Below are 25,112 nucleotides of genomic sequence, written 5' to 3'. Positions count from 1 at the left end.
GTCGCGCTGTGGTGCTCAGTGGTCACGCTAGCAGGAAAAGTCCCCTCCCCTCAAGCCCCGGGAAGATTTGAATTTTCATTTCCTGTGCTGCCAGCATGGAGAGAGCTTTGCCACTGTTCTCCGCATGGTTACTGCAAAGCCCAAACGCGCTCCAGCATGGAGTTGACCAGAGGTCTTAGATCTCATGGGGCTGTGGGGCGTGGAGTCCGTTCTGGCTCAACTCAGAGCCAACAAAAGGAATTTGGACATTTATGGGAAGATATCCCAGGGCATGCTGGAGAAGGGACACAAGAGGGATGCTCAGCAGTGCCGTGTTAAGATCAAGGAGCTGCACCAGTCATATCAGAAAGCCAGGGAAGATAACAGCCATTCTGGCTCCCCGAACAAAACATGCTGCTTCCATGATGAGGTGCATGCAATTCTCGGTGGCGATCCCACCACGGTGCCTCCCCGCAGCATCGATACCTCCGGTAGGTCACAGTCCATGGACAATGATGAGGACTCCGTGGATGAGGAGGAGGCTGAGGAGAGCAGGGTGCATGAGAGCATGCTGTCCGTTCTCCCTGAAAATCAGGACTTATTCTTGAACCCTGAGCAGTCCAGCAGCACATAGGACAGCACTAATGATCCTGGGGAAGGCACATCTGGTGAGTTTTTTTTCTTATTTGCATTTCTCTCGCTTTACATTGGTTGCGCGGGGGGGGGGGGGGGGGGGGGGGGGGGGGCTCGAAGTGGATTTCAGGCGTTTCGATGACTATACTGTGGTTGCCCTGTGCACTGCATGGCGATCATTTTCTACATTGTATCAAGGGTTCATTTTCTACATTGTTACAGTTGTATCATTTTCTTCACTATGCTAACAGTGGCTACTTTGTTATTTTTCTTTCATTCTGTAGACACCTCGGCACTGGATCGACCCTCAAGAAGTGCTGTGGAAAGACTGTCTCAGATCAGACTGTCTCAGGGGGAAAAAAGCAGAGATGACATGTTTGGCGAGCTCATGAACGCCTCAGCTGCCACAGAGACAGAGCAAAGATCATGGAGACTGATCTTGTCCCAGAATATGGACAGGGACAGGGAGAGTTGCCGAGAAATGATGGAACATGATGGCAGTACCACGCAGGAGATGCTGTGAATCATGCGGGACCAGGCAGACATGCTCCAGTAGCTTGTGGAGCTTCAGGAGGAGCGGAGGCAGGACAGAGTCCTGCTGCAGCCCTTCCATAATGCTCCTCAACCGAGGGCTTTGCCATCCTCCTCCTCTCCCGCCCCCAAGAGGTCTCGGAGGAGATTGTCCAGGCTGCAGTACGTGCTTGTCTCCACCCCAGTGGAGGCCAGCAGAAAGCAGTGGCAGCCATGCTGACAGCTGGCCAGCAAGCTACCGCCCTACCCCTTGAGAAAGTGAATGAACATTTCCCCTCCTTCCCCCATGACTTGAATGTTAAGAAATAAAGTTTTGCATCATTTCAACACGTTTCTTTATTAAATCATATCTTGTTCAGGAGTGATTTATCGGGCAGAGATATCGATGAGGGGTGGGGTTTCAGCAAAGGCAAACAACATACAGGAACAGAAATCAGTCCTGCATCTCATTGCAGAACCTGGTTTTCAAAGCTTCTGTAATGCAAAGCGCTCCGCGGTTAGCTCTCAGTGTAGTGCTGGCATCTGGCTGGTCATAATTGGCAGCCAGTCTTTCTGCCTCCGCAGACCAACCCTGGGGGAACCTCTCACTCGTCACTTCACACACATTATGAAGAACACAGCACGCAGATATCACAGAAGGGAGGTATTTCTCAGTCATGTCCAGCCTAGTGAGGAGACTCCTCCATCTACCCTTTAAACGCCCAAAGGCACATTCTACAACCATTCTGCAACTGCTTAACCTCTTATTAAAACACTCCTTGTCACTGTCAAGGTGACCGGTGTATGGCTTCATTAGCCAAGGGAGCAAGGGGTAAGCAGGATCCCCCAGGATCACTATTGGCATTTCCACACCCCTGATGTGAATTTTTTGGTCAGGGAAGAAGGTGCCTGCCTGCATGTTAGAGAACAGCCCTGAGTTATGAAATACACGCACGTCATGCATCTTCCCAGACCATCCCACACAGATGTCTGTGAAACAACCCCTGTGATCCACAAAGCCCTGCAGGACCATGGAAGAGTACCCCTTGCGGTTTATGTACTCGGTTGGTAGGTGGGCAGGCGCTAAGATAGGGATTTGCATCCCATCAATGGCCCCCCTGCAGTTTGGGAACCCCATCATGCCAAACCCCTCCACTATGACCTGCACATTTCCCAAAGTCACTATCCTTCGTAGCAGAAGTCTATTTATGGCACTGCATACTTGAATCATGGCGGTGCCCACTGTAGGTTTACCAACTCTGAGTTGATTCCCAACAGAGTGGTAACAGTCGGGGGTTTCCAGCTTCCACAGAGCAATGGCGACTCTCTTCTCCATTGTCACAGCTTGTCTCAAGCAAGTATTCACGGGCTTCGGGGACGGGGCCAGCCCCGAGCATAGTTCGAGGAAAGTTGCCTTCTGCATACGAAAGTTTTGCAGCCACTGATCATCATCCCACAGCTGCAGTCTGTGCTTGTTTCCCTGCACCAGAACCGGCGCTCCACAGAATGCAGATGATTCGTTACAGCCTGCAGCAATCGGGAATTGTTCTGCTCAATGGCTTGTAGCAGGGCAGCCTCGGTGGCATCGGTGTTGTCTGTGCTTCGGCTTCTTGCTCTATTTCTAAAATAATCAATGATAAGCCGCGATGTATTTGTCACGCTCACAATTATAGTGCAGAGTTGAGCTGGCTCCATGTCTCTGCAGCAATGGCGATCGCAGGGAGTAAAAAAACAGTGCAAAAATACTTTTCCTGTTTGTTTGGGGGGGAAGAAGGGTGGGGGAGCAGCATTGCATGCTGGGACAATGACACTTGTCCCAACAGCCACCATGGCTAGTTGCACTGTGGGATAGCTACCCATATTGAACTGCTTTGCAATTTGAATTAAGGCTGGTCAGTGTAAACGCAAGAGGCCAGTTCAAACAGCGTAGTGTGTACATGCTGCTGCGATTTCTAAAAATCAGCTGCTGAAAGTCAAATTAAACAAAGTTGACTTCCTGCGGCAGTGTAGACATAGCCAAAGTAACTAATGGGGAATGGGAATGGTGTGGGAGGGTGAGGAAGGGAGCTGCAAAAAGATTAAAGGGTTGCCTAAGTGGTCCAGTGTGCATCATGTTATATCTGTAGCCATCCGTTCATTAGTTTACTGATCTAATGTGTTTTGATGATTTTTAGAAATGTTGCTAAATCTCTAATGTGCTATAAGTATGATAAGTTGTTCTGAAGTATATTGTAATGGGGAAAAATACACCCTCAGTCCAAAGCCAGAACTATATTCAACAGCAACTAGCCAAGGAAACAAAATGTATCAGAAAATCTCCAGTGTAGAAAAGCAAATGTATGTAGATCTGTGCACGATCATTCCCATTAGGAATCTGTAATGTGAATCCAGGCTGAGGTGTTTATGTGATGCTATGTTTGTTATTTTCAGCATCTAATAATTACCACATCCTATACAGATCAGATATCTATTATCAACACTTTGCTTCTGTCGCATCACTTAGGCAATCTATAAGATGGTGTCTTCGGTAATGAAGATGCCAGAAGATGAGTCAACACCAGAGAAAAGAACTGAGAAAATCTTCCGTCAGATGGACACCAATCGAGATGGTAGGAATCGTCCGCATTTCCCTTTAACACTCTCTACTCTGCAGTTATTGACAGATCACTCTCCATCAAAGAGCTAGGCTGAGTGAGTAAATAGAGAGCTATCACTTTGATGTCAAGACAGTCACTAGGCTCAATCTCTCCCCTAAGGATTTTTAAAGCTGTGACTCCTTCTATTGCCTTGGGGAAGTCACTTAGGACCTGATTACATAGGTGCTGGAACTAGGGATGCTGGGGTTGCTGCTGCACCTAGCTTGAAGTGGATTCCATTATATACAGGCCTTACAGTTCAATGGCTGTCAGCACCCGCACTGTATAAATTGTTCCCACACCTCTGCCTGATTATGTGCTATCAGCTCTGCTGACTTCAGAGCAAAGATTCCCTGGGTTCTACCAGTGCAACTGAAAGCAGAACTTGGTCGTTTCACCTCTCTGCCGCAGTTTCTCCACTGACCTAACTCACAGAGGTTTGAGGAAGGTTTATTAGTTAATATTTATAAAATTCCTTGAAGATGAAAACACTAAGGGCTAGATCCACAAAGGGACTTGGGCGCTGCAAAACCTAACTCCTAGGCTAATTGGTGGAACCCTCACTCCAGATTAGGTGCCCCGGCGCCCCATACAGTGCATGGGGAAAGTTTAACACATGACAGAGGGATCTTTTGAAGCCAGAAAGCTGAGCAGGGAGCTGCCTAAACTACCCTGGAGTGAAATGCAGAAGAAAGGGGCAGGGTTTAGGGCCTCTAGGCACCTGACTGATGAGCTGGAGGGAGATGCCTCTCGCTGCTTGGGATTTTTGGCCCTAAAAGCCTCTCTAGGGGTTAGGTGCCTAAACCAGGTCAGCCCTTTCTTGTGAAAACACAGAGAGAGAAAGAAACCCACTCAGTTATAGCCAGTAGCCAGGTCACCCACCTGGGATGTGGGAGACTCAGATTCTTTGGAGAAGGACCTAACCATCAGGCTGCAGGGTATTCTGGGGCATTTCTCACTCTGTCTCTCCTGTTGAAGCTGTTCTACTTTGTATAAATAATAGAGCAGGGACATGAAACTGACACTCCCGCAGCCCAGGGGGGCACCCTAACCCATAGTCTAAAGTCAATCACTGGCTGGTTTTCTCTCTGACCCAATCAGTAGTTCATTATTTGTACAACACTTCAGCAGGAGAGATGAGCAAACTTCCTGAGTTCCAATAGCCTAGTGGTTAGGGCACTCTTCTAGAATGTGGGTGTTGTGGGTTCAAGTTAGGCAGAGGGTTTCCCACATCATGTGTGAGTGCTCTGAGCTATTGGGTATCCTAGACACACATGAAAAATTCCCAACGTCCTCGCCCCCAGCTGTCTTTTACATGAGGCTCAATCCAGTCAGCATCCTGGAAGAACTGGATCAGGTCCCACATAGGCAAGATTAGGGGGTGTTTAGTTTGAGAATCTCAGTAGAGCTTTGGTGTGAGCTATGGGGTAGTGTCAGGACTTCGGCAGCTTTGTGTGTGCCTGCCAGGCAAAACTTAGGCGTCCGCAAGATTAGGCAGCAGCTGAGCAGTGGTTTCAAGAATGTCAGTGATGCCTAAAATGTTGGAAATGTGCCTAAAGAGATCGTTATTGCCTAGTACTTTTGTGAAGCTAGCCATAAATGACCCTGATCTAGGGGTATGATGTCGTTGCTTGGCATTGCACTTCTGGCAGATTTGGGACATAATAGCTAGAGCAGTTTGCCCCAGCATATGGGGATCCTACAGTGGCATAGAGCTAATAATGACGCTCATATGCTATCACCCCTAACCTGTTGTCAGCTGATGGGTATGGCCAGAAGAAAAAGGACATGTCTGGGACACCCTGTGTGCTTTTTGGGGCCACTGGTAGCTGCAGTAATTTAGAAACAGTCTTCAAACCTTCTATGTTATGCTGGAAAACCAGCACAGCAAAACACAGCCTCCTTATCTAGCACAAAGGGCATTAGTCCGAAAACTTCAGTGCAGTCCTCAGCCATAACTGAATATATGGATCAGTAATTGCCGAGTAGCATATATTTGTCTTGTACGGCCAGGGCAGGCAGGAATTTCATTTTCAAAGTAACTTGGGTTCCAAACCTCATTCCAAAACTGGTTAAACATAGATTATGTATCAAAGCCTGTGAAGGGTGAGGAACTGAGGGCATACCCCACCTAGCAAGTCCAGGTGAGCAGACTTCTCATTACCCTGGCTAACTTGGAGGGACGTTTTCTAATGGACTAGAGAGAATTCTGTGCAGCAAATTCTGAGTGTCTTCTCTAAGAAGCCTTGGGAATCATACCAAATATGCAGTGGATTTTGTTATGAGGATTTAGGCAAATTTATTTCATTTAAGGCTTTTATAAGCATCTGTTTAGAAGGGTTCTTGATTGTCTTTGGGCTAGATGTTAACCAGGGCTGTATATAATTTAAAGGCCAGTAATTCATTCTCTTAGTCCACCACTCTGTCTGTCCCTCTATCTCACTCTGGTTATATCTGTCCCTAATGAAATATATAGATCAGATTCTAAACTCGGAGGCATGGTGCACATCAATACAAATCAATCCATTCTTGTGCTGCTAGCACAAACTCACCTCAAACTAGAATAGGGAATGGAGTTCAGAGACTTGATTCTCCACAGCCATATAGCAATGTGCAGTCATTTATACTAGCAGAAAGTGAGTGTAAATCATTACCATATCAGGATGGTAGCATTTTACACCCACTTTCCACTGGTATAAATAATTGTGCAAGGTGAAGGAAAGTGAAGAATCACGTTATGAAATCTCTTGAGCATATCTATCACATCAGTCTATGCTGTCTCTTTATGCTAAAATAATCCTATGCATGTTGTGTTAAAATGTTAGCAGTTGAGGTTAAAAAAAATCATTACAAAGTCAGGAAAGTAATAAAGAATGGAAAGCCATTACTTATTGGAAAAGTGTCACTTCTAAAGCCTTTTCTATTTAACTCATGTCATTGCCTTATTGTAAATATAATATTAATGTTTACTTTCTCTGTATGGTGCTTGCTTATCAGACAGCTACGGCTTTCAGGAAGTCCTACAACATCCATCTTGCAAGGAGCCAAAGAAAAGATTTTGTTCTTCTTTGCTAATTATACAGCTAACCAAGAGGCTCTGTGCAGACCTTATCTTATGTTTCATATTTCAGGACTTCAGGGTTTGATTTTGTTTTAAAGAAAGGAAATTCACAGAGTACCATAGCTATGGAAAAGTAACCGCATTAAACTGAAGTAAAACAGTTCTAAAATTGGTCAGACTTTTAAAAGGGACTTGATGTTGGAGAACTGTTGCTTAGAAACCTGTGTTGTGATTTTTCTTTCAATTAATTTGCAGAAATGTTTACAAAAGGGAAATCATGTACACAACATTTCATGAAGAGAGGTGCGGTGTTTAAGAGGTTCTTTTAAAACAATACATAGGGCTTAGACAGCTTAGCTTTCGTCATCTTTATAGCACTTTACAAACATTGACTATGAATCCCCACAAAATCTAGTAAAGTTAATCTAAAGTAAATACTATCACTGTTTTTCAGATGGGAAGACTATCTATTGCAGTATTTTGTACTGGTGCTCCTTAGTGTGCAGACTTCTAGGGTGAGAGATGGGTTTAGAACCCAGGAGTATCTGGTTCCTCAGGACTAGGGGATTCAGAGTAGCTGAAGGAAGTTTGGTAGGAGCTAAATCACTATCTCCCTATAGTCTCCTATAAAAATGCTTGAAGTGTTTTGATTTGGAAATGTAGAAATGTTTCTTCTTGACATTTTCAGTCCAAATGAAACTTTTTGACATTCCCCAAATTGTAATACTTTGTTTGAAGTCAGTTCAACACTAAATTGCATTTCTCATTGTGGCATATTGCTTGCGAGAGTTCAGGTGAGAGATAAATCTACATTATATTATGGGTAGGGCCCTACCAAATTTGCAGTCCATTCTAGTCAATTTCACAGTCTTAGGATTTGAAAATTGGGAAGTTTCACGTTTTCATCTGAAATTTCACGGTGTTGTAATGGTGAGGGTCCCGACCCAAAATGGGATTGTGTGGGAGGGGGGATTGAAAACCTGGTGTAGGGAGGGTGCAGGATTGCCATGCTAACTTCTGAGCTGCCTTCAGAGCTGGGCTTTGAAGGCAGCAGGGAGGTGAGTCTGATCTTCCCTGTGCTGCTGGGAGTGCCCCAGCCCGGCCAGGACTAGCAGCTATGGACCCCTGGCTGGGGCGCTCACAGCACCCTGGAGGAGATCAGACTCACCTCCAGTACCTCTCCCTGCTGCAAAAAGCTCCAGGGCTGGGTAGTGAAATTGGTAGGGGCCTAATTATGGGAGATGTATTCCTACCGGGAGCTCTGTCCATAAGAGACAATGGAGGCTCAAACTACAAATTCCATAAGGCAATGTGCTGATACGGAAATGCAGTTCAATGTTTTATTAAACAAAAGAAAACATTATGGGTCAGTTCAACAAAACAAAATATCTGATTCAGGTTGACTCAACCCAAACCGAAATATTTTATTTCAGTTTTTCACAATGGAAAGTCAATTTTTCAGCAAAATCAAGATTCTTCCATAAAGAATTTTGATTTTGCAGAAACTGATCTTTTTTCCAGAATGACACAGAATCATAGAAATGTGAGGCTGGAAAGAACCTCAAGAAGTCATCAAGCCTAGTCCCCTGTGCTGTGGCAAGACAAAGTAAACCTAGACCATCCTTGACAGGAGTTCATAGAATCATCATAGAATCATAGAAGATTAGGGTTGGAAGGGACCTCATCTAGTCCAACCCTCTGCTCAAAGCAGGACCAACCCCAGCTAAACCATCCCAGCCAGGGCTTTGTCAAGCTGCAGCTTAAAAACCTCTAAGGATGAAGATTCCACCACCTCCCTAGGTAACCCATTCCAGTGCTTCACCATCCTCCTAGTGAAAAAGTTTTCCTGATGTCCAACCTAGACCTCCCGCACTGCAACTTGAGACCATTTCTCCTTCTTCTTTCACCTACTACTACTAAGAACATCTTAGCTTCATCCTTCCTGGAACCCCCTTTCAAGTAGTTGAAGGCTGCTATCAAATCCTCCCCTCCCCCGCATTCTTCTCTTCTGCAGACTAAACAAGCCTAGTTCCTTCAGCCTCTTTTCATAAGTCATTTTCTCCAGCCCCTTAATCATTTCCATTGCCCTCCGCTGGACTCTCTCCAATTTGTCCACATCTTTCCTGTAGTGGGGGACCAAAACTGGACACATTACTCCAAATATGGTCTCACCAATGCTGAATAGAGGGGAATAATCACTTCCCTCGATCTGCTGGCAATGCTCCTAATATTGGCAATGCAGCCCAATATGCCATTAGCCTTCTTAGCAATGAGGGCACGATAAGAGTTTGTCCAACCTGTTTTTAAAAACCTCCAATGATGGGGATTCCCCAACTTCTCTTGGAAGCCTATTACAGAACTCAACTACCTTTATAGTTAGAAAGCTTTTTCCTAATAGCTAACCTAAATCTCCCTTGCTACAGCTTAAGCCCATTGCTACTTATCCTACCTTCAGGGGATACATGGAGAACAATTGATCACTGTCCTCTTTATAACAGCACTTTCCATATTTGAAGACTTATCGGGTCCCCCTCAATCTTCTTTTCTCAAGAATAAACATGCCCGGTTTTCTTAACCTTTCCTCATAGGTCAGGTTTTCTAAACTCTTTATCTTTTTTTTTTTTTTGCTCTTCCTTTGGACTTTCTCCTATTTGTCCACATTTTTCCCAAAGAATGGCACCCAGAATTGGACATAACATTCTAGATGAGGCCCCATCAATGCCTTTTTGAAATTGCATCAGTGTTAACTCATAATCAATTTGTGATCCACTATACCCCCCAGATCTTTTTCAGCAGTACTACCACCTACCCAGCTATTCCCCATTTTGTAGTTGTGCATTTCATTTTTTTCCTTCCTAAGTGAAGTACTTTGTATTTGTCGTCACTGAATTCTTGAATTCAGACCAATTCTCCATTCCAGTGAAAAAATTTCCTATCTGCTCTAATGCAATTAAGCTTCTCAGATAGAGGCTGCCCCATAGTGATAAAACGTGCAGTTACAAATTTCCTGCTCAGCACCTAGTTACTAGTATAATGGGCACTCTAAAGAAACCGCAGGTGAATAGATAGATGTGGGTCCTTCAGTCAAACATTCATTTGGAAAAGGTACTCAGAGCAATCCCATAGTGTTTAGAGCCTGTCTGTCTCCTCCTGTGATTCTGTAACTATTGCAACCAGCCAAGGCACTTGTGCCAAGAGCCCTCACGTTTAAACGGAGGGAGCATTTTCCTCAGATCTGAAAATCCCTCCAGACAATGATGATCCACCAGAGCCTAGATTTCACTACTTTCAGGGAGGCTGCAAAGCCTAACCATTTTCCCAGGCTTTCCTTGTAGTGACAATTTGTAAATTTCCTTATGGAAAGTGTTAAAACTTTGCATATGTGTTGTGATTGATTAGTGCATTTTATAACGCTAAACACATTTTTTTTTTTATTAGGAAAACTCTCTCTGGAAGAGTTCATCCGAGGGGCTAAGAGTGATCCATCCATAGTCCGTCTCCTTCAGTGTGATCCTAGCAGTGCTGGGCAATTCTAAAACCGTTCTTTGGATGAAATGTGTATCTGCTTTTCGTTTTGTTTTGTTTTTGCCAAACAACATTCATGGTGGTGTTGCCTCTGCATGACCAATTATGCCTTCTTTTGTGGCATCTTTTAGCTTCTTTTGTTGTGGATTAATTATAAGAATGCTGAATGCTCTTAACAATTTTCCAGAACACAGACAGAATACTGTTTTAAATGGACATTGTGGTGTTAACTGTTTAGAAGATTTTGTTTTGTTTAACTTGTCTGTTCTCAAAAGTAAACAACAAGAGAGAAGAAACCTGCAGCAACACATTACTGCCAGATTTTAGAATGCTGCTTTAATACCTAAAAATTCACCGACAGGATCTGAAGCACAATAGTGGTTGAAGTGCAAAGTGGTACAACAGGTGCAGGATTTGATTTGTACAATCTTTTTTTATCCAACAGGCACAAGTTAAACTACAGGCAGGATGAATAAGAAGTGTTAATACAGTAAATTAGCAAGTGCTAGCCCACTTCAATCCCCCTACAATGCCACATTGTTTCAATATTGTGAACATTTTTTAAGGTGTGTAGAGAAGGGGGAAAAAGGATCAGCTGTTTTTCCAGGTGTATGCTGGTTGATTTAACATGGTTCCTTTTGCCATTTGGGATCAGTAAATGCAGTTGTGTATATTACAAATTGGGTTTTGAACACAAATTTAAAGGAGATATGTGTTGAATGAAAGATTTTTCAGATTAGTAATAAAGCAGTTTCTTCTGCAGAAGACTGGGTGTTGAGCTAAGAAATAACATTATGCAACCTTAAGCAGCTGACACTGAGACAAACCCAATGTTATGAATGTTTTTGTCTAGGTTGGACTTTTTTCTCTCTCTCTCTCCACATAGATAATGCAGTTCCTGTGTCTGCTTCTAAAGGTTGGAGAGCTACTATCACAAACTGTTTTAAAGATAGAATAGTAGAATTTACTTTAGTAGGGTTGAAAGATCTGTACTGAAACAAGGAAATGGTACGCTTAATGATATATTTATATATATGAAATGTTTTTAAAAATTAGATGTAAGAGAGAACTGTTGAATGTTTATCTTTTCACTTGGATACAAAAGGATTTCTGAAACTTGCTGCTGCAAAATTCTTTCGTTTGGTCAGGGTCACTATATTCAAAGCAGTGTGTACATTTGGGATCTCTTAAGAATTTTGCAAGCACTGCTTCAGCAAAAAAGCTTAGCAACGGGAGGTATTATGCTGGCTGAGTTTGAGATAACCTGTCATTGGTTGAGACTGCTTTGTGATATGGTAGGTAAGATATCACTACAGTCACTGTCCAGTATCAGGAATTTGTGAGACTGCTATACTATAATCGTATGAGAGGTGAGGTTGATATTATGTTAAGTGACCTTGTAGATGCTAACCCCCAACTAGCCTTAATTTAAAATAAACTGAGTAAAATAGGTTATATCTGCTGCTGCAAACTAGTTAAATGCTGATTAGCAATCAGGAAAAAGCAGTGAAATATATTAAAATGTTTTTTGCTGTTCAGTAGCTAGGAGAACATATATACAATAATTTAGGAAGGAAAAAGATCCTTGACTTCATTCTCAATACCATTTTGCTCTGTCATGCTTAACATATGGAGCACAATGAAAATTAATTATAGATAACATAGTTAATCAGTTCTATTAAATTTACTATAACTGGCAAAGCAATCCTGAATAAAAGGTCATCAGGCCCATTTCTTTGTCTCAGATGACCTAAAGGGCTTATCCTGAGTCAATTTAAAGTGGTTAGAGAAATGCCATTGATGTTATTCTCTTGCTAGATGAATTAAAAGACTAGACAGAGTGGTGTGAGTGAGACATACACAGATGCAAGCTTCAATACATAACTATTGAAGCTTTTAGCATAGTCACTGGAAATCATACAGCGAAATTTTCTGGTTGGCTGAAATGATTTTTGTCTATTTCCCATCCATGTCTTATCCTTTCCTCACCCTATTGGAGATACTATGCACAAAACAGAACCTTTAAAGAACTTGTGCTCTTCAAGATAATTTTCTTGGTTCGCCAGAAATAGATCCTACAGAGGCCCTGACACTAGAAGAAGTCTGTAGAGATCTCCTCATGCCGAGTCAAAGGTCAATGCTCTCCTTATTTCCTGGAAGGTCATTTTTCATTTGGACAAATATGGCTAGATCCTTGGTTGTTGTAAATTTCTGTATTAAGGTTAACAGGTCTACACTGATTTACACCCACTGAAGATTTGCTCCTTCATCAAACATAAACAATCAGTGCCACTGTATCAAAAGCCCTTCTGTGGGTCACTTCATCACATCCACTATATAGGAAAATAAATTGGAATGTAAATTTTCTTAGAAATCCTAATACACATTGAAAAATTCCAATCCCAGATACCATTGCAGGCTTGTGGATCAAAAGCAGAAAAACTGACATTTATTAATGTTGAAGTAAAGTATGCAAAGTGGATAGCTCCTACAATTAGTTTGTTTTAAAGACAGTGAAAGCAGTTGCATGTGACTGAAACTATTAAAATGTTGCCTTTTTTAAGCAGCTGTGTTCCATCTCTTTTTTTGTATTATGAGAATCCTTTGGCCCAGAACCTAGTTCCTCAGTTTGGTGTTTGGTTGTTTTTTGACAGAGTCAGTTTGTGTATTAATACTTCAAACTAAGTGCTTGAAAATGCAACCTGTGATACGACCCCTGGCCAGTGGATTTGTAATTCTTTCCACTGAAAGACTAGGAACGTGACCCACAGCTGCAGAGGACATAAATAACTGGAGATATGGTTACTGTATAAACATTTACAGAATGCATTAAGATTATTCCTTTACCTGCCTTTGATAATTTATTTTGTTTCAGAATATTAACTATCCCTTTCTTACTCTGACAGTAAAAACTTTAAGATATTTTTTTAAATGATCTATAATTGAATTTGTTAAATTAATATCTGCAGCTTATGGGTTAAAAAAAACCAACTTTGAATACCGGTATGCATTTCTTCATTGTCTTGCTAATTGTCATTATTATCTTCAGTGATCTCTCGAAAAAAGAATGACCAAAACAAAATGTGACAGCAGCTTAGCCATTGTAAAGGGAATTAATTAAAATATCTGAGTCCAAAGAACTGTAGACAGCACAGACTGATTGATGCCACTTATTGTAACTTTGTGGATATATTTTTCAATAATACTTGTGTGAATATGTTTGATAGGTAAACTTGACTGATCTGGTATCCCAATATGTTTAGTGTTTTGTGTCTAGCATGTAGACCTAACCTGTAAAAGTACATAAATTAGAACTCTATTTATTTACATTGAATTCATAGTGAACAAAAGTAGCGGTAGTTCCTGGCTGAGGGCTGTACAGATGCCACGCCCTTGAATGAGAGTACCAGTCATCTGTGCAGACTACTGTGCACAAAAACTACAGGTGCCAAGCTATAAAGCCATTCAGTGTTCACTTTACTGAGTTCTGAGATTGGGAACTTGAAACACAGCCCCTATAAGGCCAGTTGGCAGACTTTTGGGGGCATTCTGGGTTCAGGGGAACTGAAGCACAACCCTTTTCCAACATCCGAAATCCCATGTATCCAAAGGATTTAGGGGTCCCCGGAGGCCTTCAGGTAAAGTCTTAGTATACGTCCTACTAAACTTATGACTTTTGAACATTCCTCACCATCATTGTTGAGTTGCCATATTTTCAGTTATGACAATTGACCTCTCTACTCTCATATGTTTAAATATCCTAAACATTACTGTTGTTGTAAAACAACAGCAAACTACATCTATAACTATTTTAAATGGAAGATGTATAATAAGTGCACCTTAGGATGTGCACCTGGAGACAATTATACTATGATGATCTAAGAACATAATTTTTCCCCCACACTTTCTCAGTACATTTGTACTTGCAAGTGTGGTGTACTTGCTAAGGTGGGACTTGGTGAGGTTCTGTGGCCTGCAATGTGCAGGAGGTCAGACTAGATGATCACAATGATCCCTTCGGACCTTAAAGTCTATAATGTAAATCTCTACTTTGATCACAATGATCCCTTCTGACCTTAAAGTCTCTGAGGTAAACCTCTACATTCAAAGCTAACTTTGTAAGCTCTGAGTTGTCTCCCTTTTTTAAAATCAATGTTTATTTTATAAACTCAAGAAAAAGCACAGCAACATGAGCAGAGCAGCACACCAGGGTAAGGGAAACACTAGTAGCAGAGGCCACCAGCCAGCCATAATTCCTAGATGTTTCATATTGCAGCCCAGTGTGCTAACACTACACAGCTACATCTATGCTGGTGGAAGTATGAGCTTGAGGCTGGGGTAATTTTTCTAATGAATCACTGTTACAGAACCACCTTTTCAACATAACTCTGCTGATTCAGCTGGTACCTCTGGTGGGTTGGTCTTTTCGCTGCAAGATGAAGTGTCAGGTGACAGGCACAAGACCTGTTGAAAGAAGTATTTTACCCACTGTTTACCAAGTACCCTGGATCTTTCTTTGCTCTGTGTTTCACTGTACATTTACACATTATTTAACATATTTAAAGAGGAGGAAATTGGTTTTCATGAATGTTAAGGACACTATATAATTATAAAAGCATAAAGAAGCTTTACAAACATTGGACAAACAACACTCAAGGGCAGAGGGACAAAGGTAGAACAATAGGTTGGAACCTTATAGTCTTCAACACCAAAACCAAGTGTATTTCCAACAAGCTACAGGGTCACAGCAGGTGCTCATGAGAAGAGTGAGATAATTGGTTCTGCTTCACTAATATTTTTCCCATGGTGCACTGGCACATTTTTGGTATATTTGTGTGGTTGTTTACAAGATATTTTACAGACAAAGGGCCCTGCCTTGAATATTGTGTTGTCATTTACACCTGTGCAAACTGGGTGTACACTACTAACAGATCAGAATGGTATAGTTCTCCATTCACTTTGCACATCTGTAAATGACTACCCAAGATGCAAAGCAGTGGAGAATCAGGGCCAAAATGTGGTCTTGCATTGAGATGGAATTAGGCTTGGCAGAATTTTGATTTTTTTAAATAATTTTGACTGATCAATGCTTATTTTTAAGCATTTTTTTCAATTTTTTTTCTATCTATTTAAATTTTTACAGTTGTGGGAAATTAGGGGAGAATCAGACAATATGGGTGACCAGGCAATAATTATTTAATGAGAGCAGATGTTGACAATCAAAAAGCTAAAGCTTTATAACTGTTAAAAACACAAATTGTCAACATCACATGTCAAAAGTAAATATCTTTAAATCAAACTCTAATACATTCTCAAGCAGCATTTTTCTTACTTTGCCTATTTTAAGTTTTCCTTATTGATATAAATATATATATATATATATTTTAAATCAAATCCTTCCAACCCTAGATATTACTATGTAAAAAGTAGTACTTTCCAACTGAACAGATCTGTTCCCCATGTGTATTCAGAGTCAGAGCTACTGATTGCAGTGATATAAATAAGTTTTTAATACCTTTTTCTTCGGTGAGGGAGGTAGATTCTGTTTCTTCATGTGCATCATCAACAGAGTTGTTTACTGTGCTCCAATTAGAACTCCAGCCAGGTTAGCAGATGTCACTAAGGGCGTAATTGGAAGATAATGGCATTTCACAGGTGTAATTGAGGGCATAATTTGGCCTGCAGAACTTTGTTCCCTGTCATGATACACAAGATGGGAAGAAGCCAGCTTGACGCTTGAAGGCCAGGTTTAATTTTCAGGGCTGGCAATGTGACAAAATCTTTAATTGTAAATTGAGAACATTTGATATAAAATTATTGTGAGGCAATAGACATGAAACCCTGTGATGCCTATTTTACAGAAACATTTCAGAGAAATATTGCACTTAAAGTAAGTGAACAGCTATTTTTGAAAACATAAGGAAAAAAGTGAAGAAGGGTCTGCAAATCAGTATGAAATACATTCACACATTAGAAAAGAATATTGCAGGAGATGTTCTATATGTATTTGGATCATTTTGAAAGGTGGATTTGTGTCTTTCCACCACTCCCACCCTATGAGATTGTATCTGACGATACTACATATGACTATTTCACTTAGTATCCCTTTCAGTGTGACTTTGGTTGATGCTGGGTTTCTAAGAGATTGAGGTGGAGGTAGTTTTGGAGCTGAGGCTGGTGGTGAGACAGAGTGAACAATATGAAAAGATCAGAAAAATGAACTGATACTAATTTTGCCTTTCAAGGCTTGAATTGACGACAGATGGCAAACATTTGCATCGCTTCAGTCCCAGTTAAACTCTAGCATTTGCCCAGGGATGAATTTCACCCTGTGAGGTACAGACTGATTTTCCTGGGTCTTTCAATGTACAAAAAGTGATAATTCTGTGTCCCTCAACAAAGCTTTACATCGGAGAATTTTCGAGTCAGTTAGTTATTTCTGTATTCTGAGGTAAAGTTGTGCCCATCTTTTGGTTGTGTTCATTAACTGTGAAGTAAACGGCTATTCCCTTGTCCACTTCATGTAATCCCAAATAAGGTTCCTCAGCATAGGCACTCAGAGTATTAACTATATTAGGCTGTGTCAAATCACTGGGTGTGGGCTCTCACCTATATACAGTACTTAATTACCATTAACCGTATGAAAAATCTCCCCCATCCTGGCAGTGAATATGAGGCACTAACCCTGTGCCCCTTGACATCTGGAAGTGCAGGTACTGCTGCATCTCTAGGGGTGGGTTTTTGTTGTGCAGACACAGGTTTAGGAGCTAATGTTATTAAATATTTCAACAAACTCTCATCATCTGAAAAAAATTGTGGTTTAGATTACTTTATGTTTCTATTAATCTGCTGCAAACTGAAGCCAATCAGTTTTGTAAGCCATTCCTATGGCTTATAGATTATTAATTTCTTCAGGGGAGGGACAGTGGCTTCCTATGTGTCAGCTAGAGCTGAGCAAAATTTTTCATCAGCAACTTTTTCCACTGAAAAATACAGATTTGGGATGACTGAAACATTTCACCTGTTTATGCCAAACTGTTTCAGGCCAAAAAACAGCAACAAAAAAATCTGAAAAAATCTAAATGTTATGTTTTGTTTTGACATTTTTGAAACAAACCATTTAGATTTTTGGGTGTAAAATGCCTTTTCATTTTGACTCTACAATTTCATTACTCTAAATAAACTCAAAGCTGAAACAAAACAGCTTGTTTGACCCAAACCATTTTTTTTTTAATTTTTCAGTTCAGACACCAAACCAAAAAAAAAAAAAAAGTTAGTTGCATAGCTGTAGTGTCAGCATCTAGTGCAAGAGAGCCCGCATGGTGACTGCATCTTCAGAGCCTTCAGTAATTATTACATGCTAATATTTACTTTGACACAAACTCAAGGCTGCATATTACAGATTTATTCTTTGCTTTTCTCCCCGCCCCCCTCCCCCCCGAAGAACATTGACGTGAAGATGGTGGATGGCATTTTCAAATGTACTCAGCCAGGGCCTAGCGCTACTCCTGTTGAAGTTTGATGGAGTTTACTCATGATTTTAACAAAGGCAGAGTTAGGCCAACATTGAGCACTTCAGAGAATTCTCATCCTATTTGCTCTTTGGTCACTTTGTTGGATTGCTGTTTGCCTTGAACACTGAAGGGGTGGATGAGGTTGATTAGTAAAATTGCTTGAGAAAATCCTCTTTAAAGCTAAATTGTGTTTGCCCTACAAACTGGATGCCCACTGTGGGTCAATTAGTGGATCCCTACACAATCATTTGTTGGGAGATTTTGCTTTTTTATTTTCTCATGTATCCCCTGCAATTAAACTGTTAGCATTTCCATTACAGCCAAACCCTTTTTAGGAAAGTGCTTGGAAGAAAACAACAACAGAGGTTCAAGCTGATAAAGATCTAAAGAGGCCAATGAAATATTTTGCATCTCATGCACCCCATTTTAATGCTTAAGAAGACTGTGTTCTTTTTTTTAATATTATTTCCTTATTGACATTGCAGTTTATTGTGATGTTTTTCTCACAGTTATTTTGAAAGAGAATGAAATCCACTTTACTAGACCCAGTCCTGCTATTCTTATTTTTATTTCTTACTCCTGCAAAACTTACATTCATCCCAGTGGTAGCTTTGCCTGAATAACAAAAGGGTGTTGTGGAAATGGAGTTCTTAACTGAGGAAGGGATTGTGTTTTTTGGTTTTTGTTTGCACAATATTAGCAATATTGGATTTGTGATTGGTTTGACTTGTTTCTTGCATTAGCACTTGCTAATTCTTCCATTCACCCTGCCAACCTCTCTCTGGGTTTCTCACTTTTCCCTTTTATGTTTCTGTAGATTCAATCCTATTTAACTGTAACTTTAACTGTAAACAGGTGATCAGTATTGCACTTTGGCAAAAGCACTTGTGGTTGATCAGGTTAATAACATTACCAGTAGGGAACACACAGGTCTACATCTTGAGGTAGGGTAATAATTTAAGGCACAGTCATGTATGCACTCTACAAATATACCTCCCATTGAAGTCAATAGCTTTCCACAAGTTGAGCACTTGCATTTTCAGTCTCTTAGGTTGGAACATTTAATACCCCTTGGATTAACCTTTTGTAAACTAATCTCTGTAACCCAAGGAAGAAATGTTAAATTCCGAAAGAAGGGCCTATGTTAATTAAACTAGCTCAATCTGCAGTGTTTTATTACAGATGTCTGAAATCATTGGTCTCCTATGTATATACACATCAGAATGTTGTGGATCACATTTTGTCTGTTTCTACTGCAAACTCATTTGGTCATTTTGTGAGACTTTACTCCGTTCTTACACAGACAAAACTCAATGAAAGTGAAGTCAGTGGGAGCTTGGCCTGTGGAAAGACTTCAGGATTTGGGCCCTGGGTATTATTCATATGTATGTGTTAGAAATGCCCAGAGTCAATGATGAAACCAAACCGGTAACCAGACAATTAAATTAAAAGTGAGAAGCAGTTTGACAGGCACCAGTGTATGTAGTCTGTGTCTCTAAGCATGATAACTGTTTGCTGTTTTATAAACTTTTAGGACATTTCTGGAATTTTTAGTGTAAAAGGATTAAACTTTTCTTATTCCGCTAATGTACCTGTATTATGCGACTTATTCAGAAAATGATTATTTCTTTATTGACTATCCTTTCCAATCTGTCAGACATTTTCTTTTGTATATATGACATGCAGTTCTATGGAAGTCTTAGCAGCATTAGTTTGCATTTTTTTAAAACTGTACTAATGTGTGGTAATGTGTTTTTAGAACCGGCATCTTTGTTGTAAGATGTAAAGACTATTTAAACTGACTTCTTTTGTTATTGTTCATAGAAACAGCATTAAGACATGCATGTTCCTGTTCCCTAGAATCAACCCTTTCCTTTGTGCAGCTACAAACAGTCATTATAATGATGCAATTAGTTTACATAGTGTACAAAATCTGCATCCTTTGTTTTAATAAGGGTTAGTTTAAAACTCACACAAACTCTTCCTGAAAAGTTTATTTTGTGTATTTATCTCTTAGCTTCAAGCTTTTTTGATCACACACACTATGCTGCTCCCAGTGCTACATGGCTGTGGCCAGGTCTGCATGAGGGCGAGACACAGAAGTCTCCGCTATAGACCTATAGTCCTCCATGTAACACTTGTGATGAAATAGCAGGGAGCAGTGTTCAGCTGGCTCATCTTTTCAGGCATGATGCCATGACTAGATCACTCAGGCCTTTTTACCCCCACAGGGCAGAGTGATGAGTCAGTCACACTTTTGCTATCATTTTCCCGTCATATTTTAATTGACTATGTCAAAACAAAATTGATTGGTCACAACTTCAGCTTAGTCTAGCATAGTCGCATAGTCCTTTTTTCATGCTGATGGGGGTAACTGACTTAAAAACTGTATAATTTAAATAAGAATGAGCGAGCCCGAACTGCTAACTCTGGGTCTGAATTCTAATCAGGGTGTTTGGATCAAGCTAGGGTTTAGATACAGCCCATTACCCAAATGAGACCAGTTATGATGTTTAGTTCTACATTCCTTTAAACTTTGGGAGGATGCTTGGATCCAGGATTTTGGCATGGGCCAATCTATACATTTAACAAATTTTCTGAGAGGAATATGGATCCATTTTGCACACCGTGCCACTGCATCTTATGGATGTTTTTATGAGAAAGCAGTGTAAAATGCACCTGGCAAAAATGACAAATTTAGCAAATAGTTTTCCTTGTTATACAAATGCACAAAACAGCAGTGTGGTTAAAAAAGATACATTTCTGACAGTTTCTTTTTCAGTGCCAAACAGTATTGTTTGAAGGGAATTAAGAGTTTTTTATTATATTGTTATTGTTGAACAAATATTGTTTTTTAAATGTTAGATTTTGAAGAATTTTGTAATGTAAACTGTTTTGTGACATGGTGCTTTTTCATACTGGAATTACTGATTGCACCGAACTCTGACTTACGTTTTTCTGATATAAATGCATAACTTTGAATAATCTTTATGAACATCAGTGTATGGTGAATACCAAGATTCACAAACAAATTTCCCCATTGAAGCCCCTAAATGTTCCTGCCTACTAATAAATATTCTGCTGCAGCCAGTTTTCTGGAAAGTGCTATTGTATCGCTCCTGATGAAAAAATGGAAGAGAGTTATCCATAAAGCTTAGAGAAAAAAACCTCAGTGTCCAGATCTACGCTGAATTCTTTTCCTAATAATGTCTCTGTCTTCACTTTTCACAAGTGTCTGTCCATTCTAGTTGGAACTAGCACTAGTTCAAAGTACTGAATCAATATTGCACTGCCATTAGAAACACTGTTTCTTACTCACACCCTGGAAGAAATATGATAAGATGACCTATGATCAGTGTTAAAAAAATCCCGCCACAGAAACTCACGCTCCCTCACCAATCCTTGCTTCTCTAGCTTGCTTCATTCTGACTGAGCTGAAATGTTAATCACTTTAAATTCAAACAATCTCCCTCTCTCACAAGGCTGACTTCACTGCCCTGTTTGTTGTTATGAGTTATTGACATCAGAAGTGACAAACGGTGAAGCTAGTCTTAGAGGAAACTACCATATCTCTGCATCTTTGCAAGCTTCCTTCTAGCCCATTTCAGTTGTGTCCCTCAGTTTGGGTCTTAGTCATAGATATGTGACTTTGGTGGCGGAGAGCTTTCTAAACGTGTGAGAGGAAGCAATGATCAAGAATTTTCAGGCTATATTGATTTTGTAACATACAGTTATGTAGAGTTAAAACCTGTGCTCCTGCAGGCCTGCTGTGAAACCAGCACTGTACTAAGCATCCTCCAAAGGGGATTAAACACTATGCCTCTACATTTGGACTCAGCTTTGATGAGAGGGATTGGCAATTTCCTGCTGGGAACAGGATAAAGCTCACACTTATAAAGGGAATAAACAACTATTCAAAGTACTATTTGGGAGAGATGCATTAGCATTGGGATTTCCTGCTAATGCGTTTAGGGTGAAGTTCATCCTGGGTTACAGGGCCAGTGCAAAGAAGTCTGTGCATCTTTAAGTCCCACTATTTTTGGACTGAAATTATTCCTCGCATGGCATGTTTGAGACATTTTGAGTACAGTGTCCCTGCCTGTGCCCTGCACTAAAGGAAACATATAAAGGGAGGTTTTGTAAAAGAGAGACAAACCACTAGGCGTATTTGTGAGCATGTACCATCTCCAGAACTGAAAAGGGTGGGGGAAACTAGAGGAACAGAGAATGCTTATCAGCTGGAAGGGCCAAAGAGACAGCAAGCAGCTGCTAGTTCCAAAATGGCCACATTAGGGTTGCAGCCACTTGCCTCTGTCATATTTAAAGGACCAGCTACAAAAAAACATGCCTGGAACAAATGTTCCTATCGATGACACCCCTGCACAAAGGATAGTAGTTGGGACCAGCAGTCATCCAACGAGAGGTAGGGGCTGTGTGTCACCACACCATCATACTTCTGTAAATGTGAAAAGGCAAAGGGGCATCAGTAGCAGCTAATCCCTTCTGCTATTGTGATTCATTCAGACTAATTTAATGATCAGCCCATTACCTTCCCAGCTGTCCCTGTTGTAGGATGCCACTAAATAAACTGGTGGCTTAACAAATAATATTAAAAGATAAAGATACCAAATGTGCAGCAATAGGCCTCCAATTAAAATGGTAAATGGCTGTGGAAGGGCTCTCATCAATGGCCCTGGGTGACTGTGGCCGGGGTTTAGTATGGATAAGACTCCAGTCGAACTGTGGTAGATCTGTATGATCCAAAGCTCTGACGTCTACAAACTGGATTAGAAATTTTAGGCAGCAACAGCCTTTCTCAAATAGCCCTGGGTGTGTTGCTTTCAGACACAGCTGACAATAATAGCACAAAGACAGCCTTTCTCATGATGGTTTGGTCTATTCCTGGCCTGAAAAATGGCAGGGGGGGTCCAGGGTGTGTTTTCAGACCTTACAAAGGTTTGCTTTGAGTTTGGCCATAGGAAGCCAAGCAGGCAAGGTGGATAGAGGCTTTCGGCTATCGCTTGTCTCCACTGCAGCGGCCGGATCCTTTCACAAGTTGGAGCCAGGACCAAAAATGCCCACTTGGCCAAGCCACAGGCAGGATTTTTGATATAACAGAGACATACCTCAGAATCTTACCTTCCATGGTTTTTTTCCCTAAAACAAACACTTGCACTGACAATTAACACTGAACATGATTGTTTCAACACTTACAGTATACCCGGCACAGTACGTGCTGCGAACTGGTTGCATTTCAGGGTGAAACCATCCAGTTTAATTGTTACACGCACACAGAGGCAACACATAACTCTTGCTAGTGGGGTGTGAGGCACAATTTAAAGGTTGGGTGGGTGCCCCCATGTGTCATCACTGGAGCTGGAACAGAGGATTTCAAATTGGGGGGGCACCACCTCCCAGGAGAGGCGTGGAAGAACATTTGGGGGATGAGCAGCAAAACCAGATAGATCAGGCCAGCCCCATGTGACGGAGGCAGGGCCACCTCCATCACCCCCCCCCCGGCCCGCCCAACTCACCTTAGACGCTGTTGTTAAATGGCAGGCAGGGCACGCCCTGCTGCAGAGCATGGGGGCTCAGTGGCCCCTGCTATAGACGTGTGTGAATAGCTTCTGCCCTGGGCACACGCACGGCGCATTTGCCCCAGGGCGGGCTGCAAAGAAGGCAGCGGGATGTGCTGGGACACCAGCAGCAGCGAAGAAGCAGCAGCTGCAGGTGGGGTTTGGGGGGGGGGGGGGGGGGGGGGGGGGGGGGGGGCCCTCAGGGCTCAGCCCACAGCCAGCCAGTCTGCTGCTTCCTTCCTCCCCACACTGCATGGACACACGCTGAGTGCCGCTGCCAGTGGCTGCCGCTGCCTCCTCGCTGCTGGGCAGCCCAGTGAGGGACGATGCGAGGCCTTGCCCATCCCACTGCAGGGCAGCATCTGCAGCAGTCATCTCCTCCTCCTCCTCCCCCCCCCCCCCCCCGGCGGCCCCAGATGGGTCCCCTTGGCACAGTCAGCTGTGCTAAATGGACGGCAGAAATCAGGGTGGCGTTTGGGGGGAAACGTGTTATAACTGATGCGTTATAGCTGCCCTAGCATGGCCAGAGCGGGATGAAGGCTTGGGGGGGAGGGGGTGGGATGCTTTAGTGCCTCTGACCATGGTTTTAGTGCCATTGTGGCCCAATGTGAAAGGTGATGTACGGCTGCTGTAGTGGGGGAAAATGCTATTATAATGCCGCCACCAACGTCCTTTGGCCGTGCAGACGCCACAAGCAGGATTGGGCCTGTTGAACAAGCTGCCAAACCGCTCATAAAGCCCTAGGGTGCCCATACGTCTCGGTTTGGCCAGAACACTCCTTTGTTAAAGCCCTGTTCCAGCCGGCCCGACTTTTTGGCAACAGTGGGCATTTGTTCTGTGTGCGCGCACCCACTTGGTCAGTCGGCACGTGCCACTGGGCTGAATGGCCTCTTTCGGCAAGAACGTGGGTGCAGTGCCGGGAGAGCGATGCCAGCTGCATGTGGGCAGTGCGGGGGAGGCAGGGCTCAGGTGAGCAGCAATGCCAGCCACAGCCGTGTGTGCGTGTGCGTGTGTGCGTACCTGCGTGTGTGTCGGGAGGGGACGGTGCACCACCACCTAACTTGAGTGCTGGGTCTGAGGTAGTAGACATGCTCAGAGACTGCCTAGCACATGGGTTCTCAAACTGGAGGGGGAGGGTCATGAGGTTTTTTCGGGGGGGGGGGGGGGAATCACAAACTGTCAACCCTGGCACACACCATGGCTGCAGCTGTCAGCCCCATGCATGGCTGACAGCACAGGGTGGCTGGCGAGCAGCGGCTGCTGGCCAGGTGTGCCGAAGGCAGCGCTGTCCCCAGCAGCCGTCCAGAACTAAGGGTGGCATGGCATTTGGGGAGGGGAGGGCATCGTCATTTGGGAGGGTGTCTGCACAGCCTGAAATGTTTTCAAAGGGGGGGTTCCCAAAAAGAAGTTCATGCCCCCCCCCCCAGCCTAATGCCACACAGAACAGCCCAAGGAGCGCGCCCGTATAACCTTTAGCCCAGGGGATTGGAGTACTCAGTTGGGCTGGACAACCCGCTGCCTAATGAAGAGACAGGCTTTAAGCAGGGCTCTAGCAGGTGAGAGGTCACTTAGCTATGGGATAATTTGATGTGGGGCACCCACAATCTTTCCTTTTGCCCCTATTGCTTGTGACTAATTAATTAAACTATCATTGACGCAGGGGAACTGGCTTGGGGAG

General features: G+C 42.4%; 1 protein-coding gene across 2 annotated transcripts in view; it reads left to right on the top strand.

Moving 5' to 3' along the window:
* NCALD (neurocalcin delta) overlaps positions 1-20,944 on the top strand; it is an 89,798-nt gene extending 68,854 nt beyond the window's left edge. For both annotated transcript variants that reach the window (XM_067537330.1, XM_067537331.1), the window contains exons 3-4: positions 3,626-3,731; positions 10,258-20,944. In XM_067537330.1, the coding sequence (XP_067393431.1) occupies positions 3,626-3,731; positions 10,258-10,355 (204 nt within the window). In that variant the 3' untranslated portion in view covers positions 10,356-20,944. The remainder of the gene's footprint in view (positions 1-3,625; positions 3,732-10,257) is intronic.
* The last annotated feature ends 4,168 nt before the right edge of the window (positions 20,945-25,112 follow it).

The sequence above is a fragment of the Emydura macquarii genome, unplaced genomic scaffold (assembly GCF_026122565.2).
Source record: "Emydura macquarii macquarii isolate MOO-44397 ecotype Brisbane River unplaced genomic scaffold, CSIRO-AGI_Emac_v2 contig_383, whole genome shotgun sequence".
NCBI lineage: Eukaryota > Metazoa > Chordata > Testudines > Chelidae > Emydura > Emydura macquarii.
The sequence above is the reverse complement of the archived record's forward strand: the minus strand, read 5'-3'. Positions and strand labels throughout refer to the sequence as shown.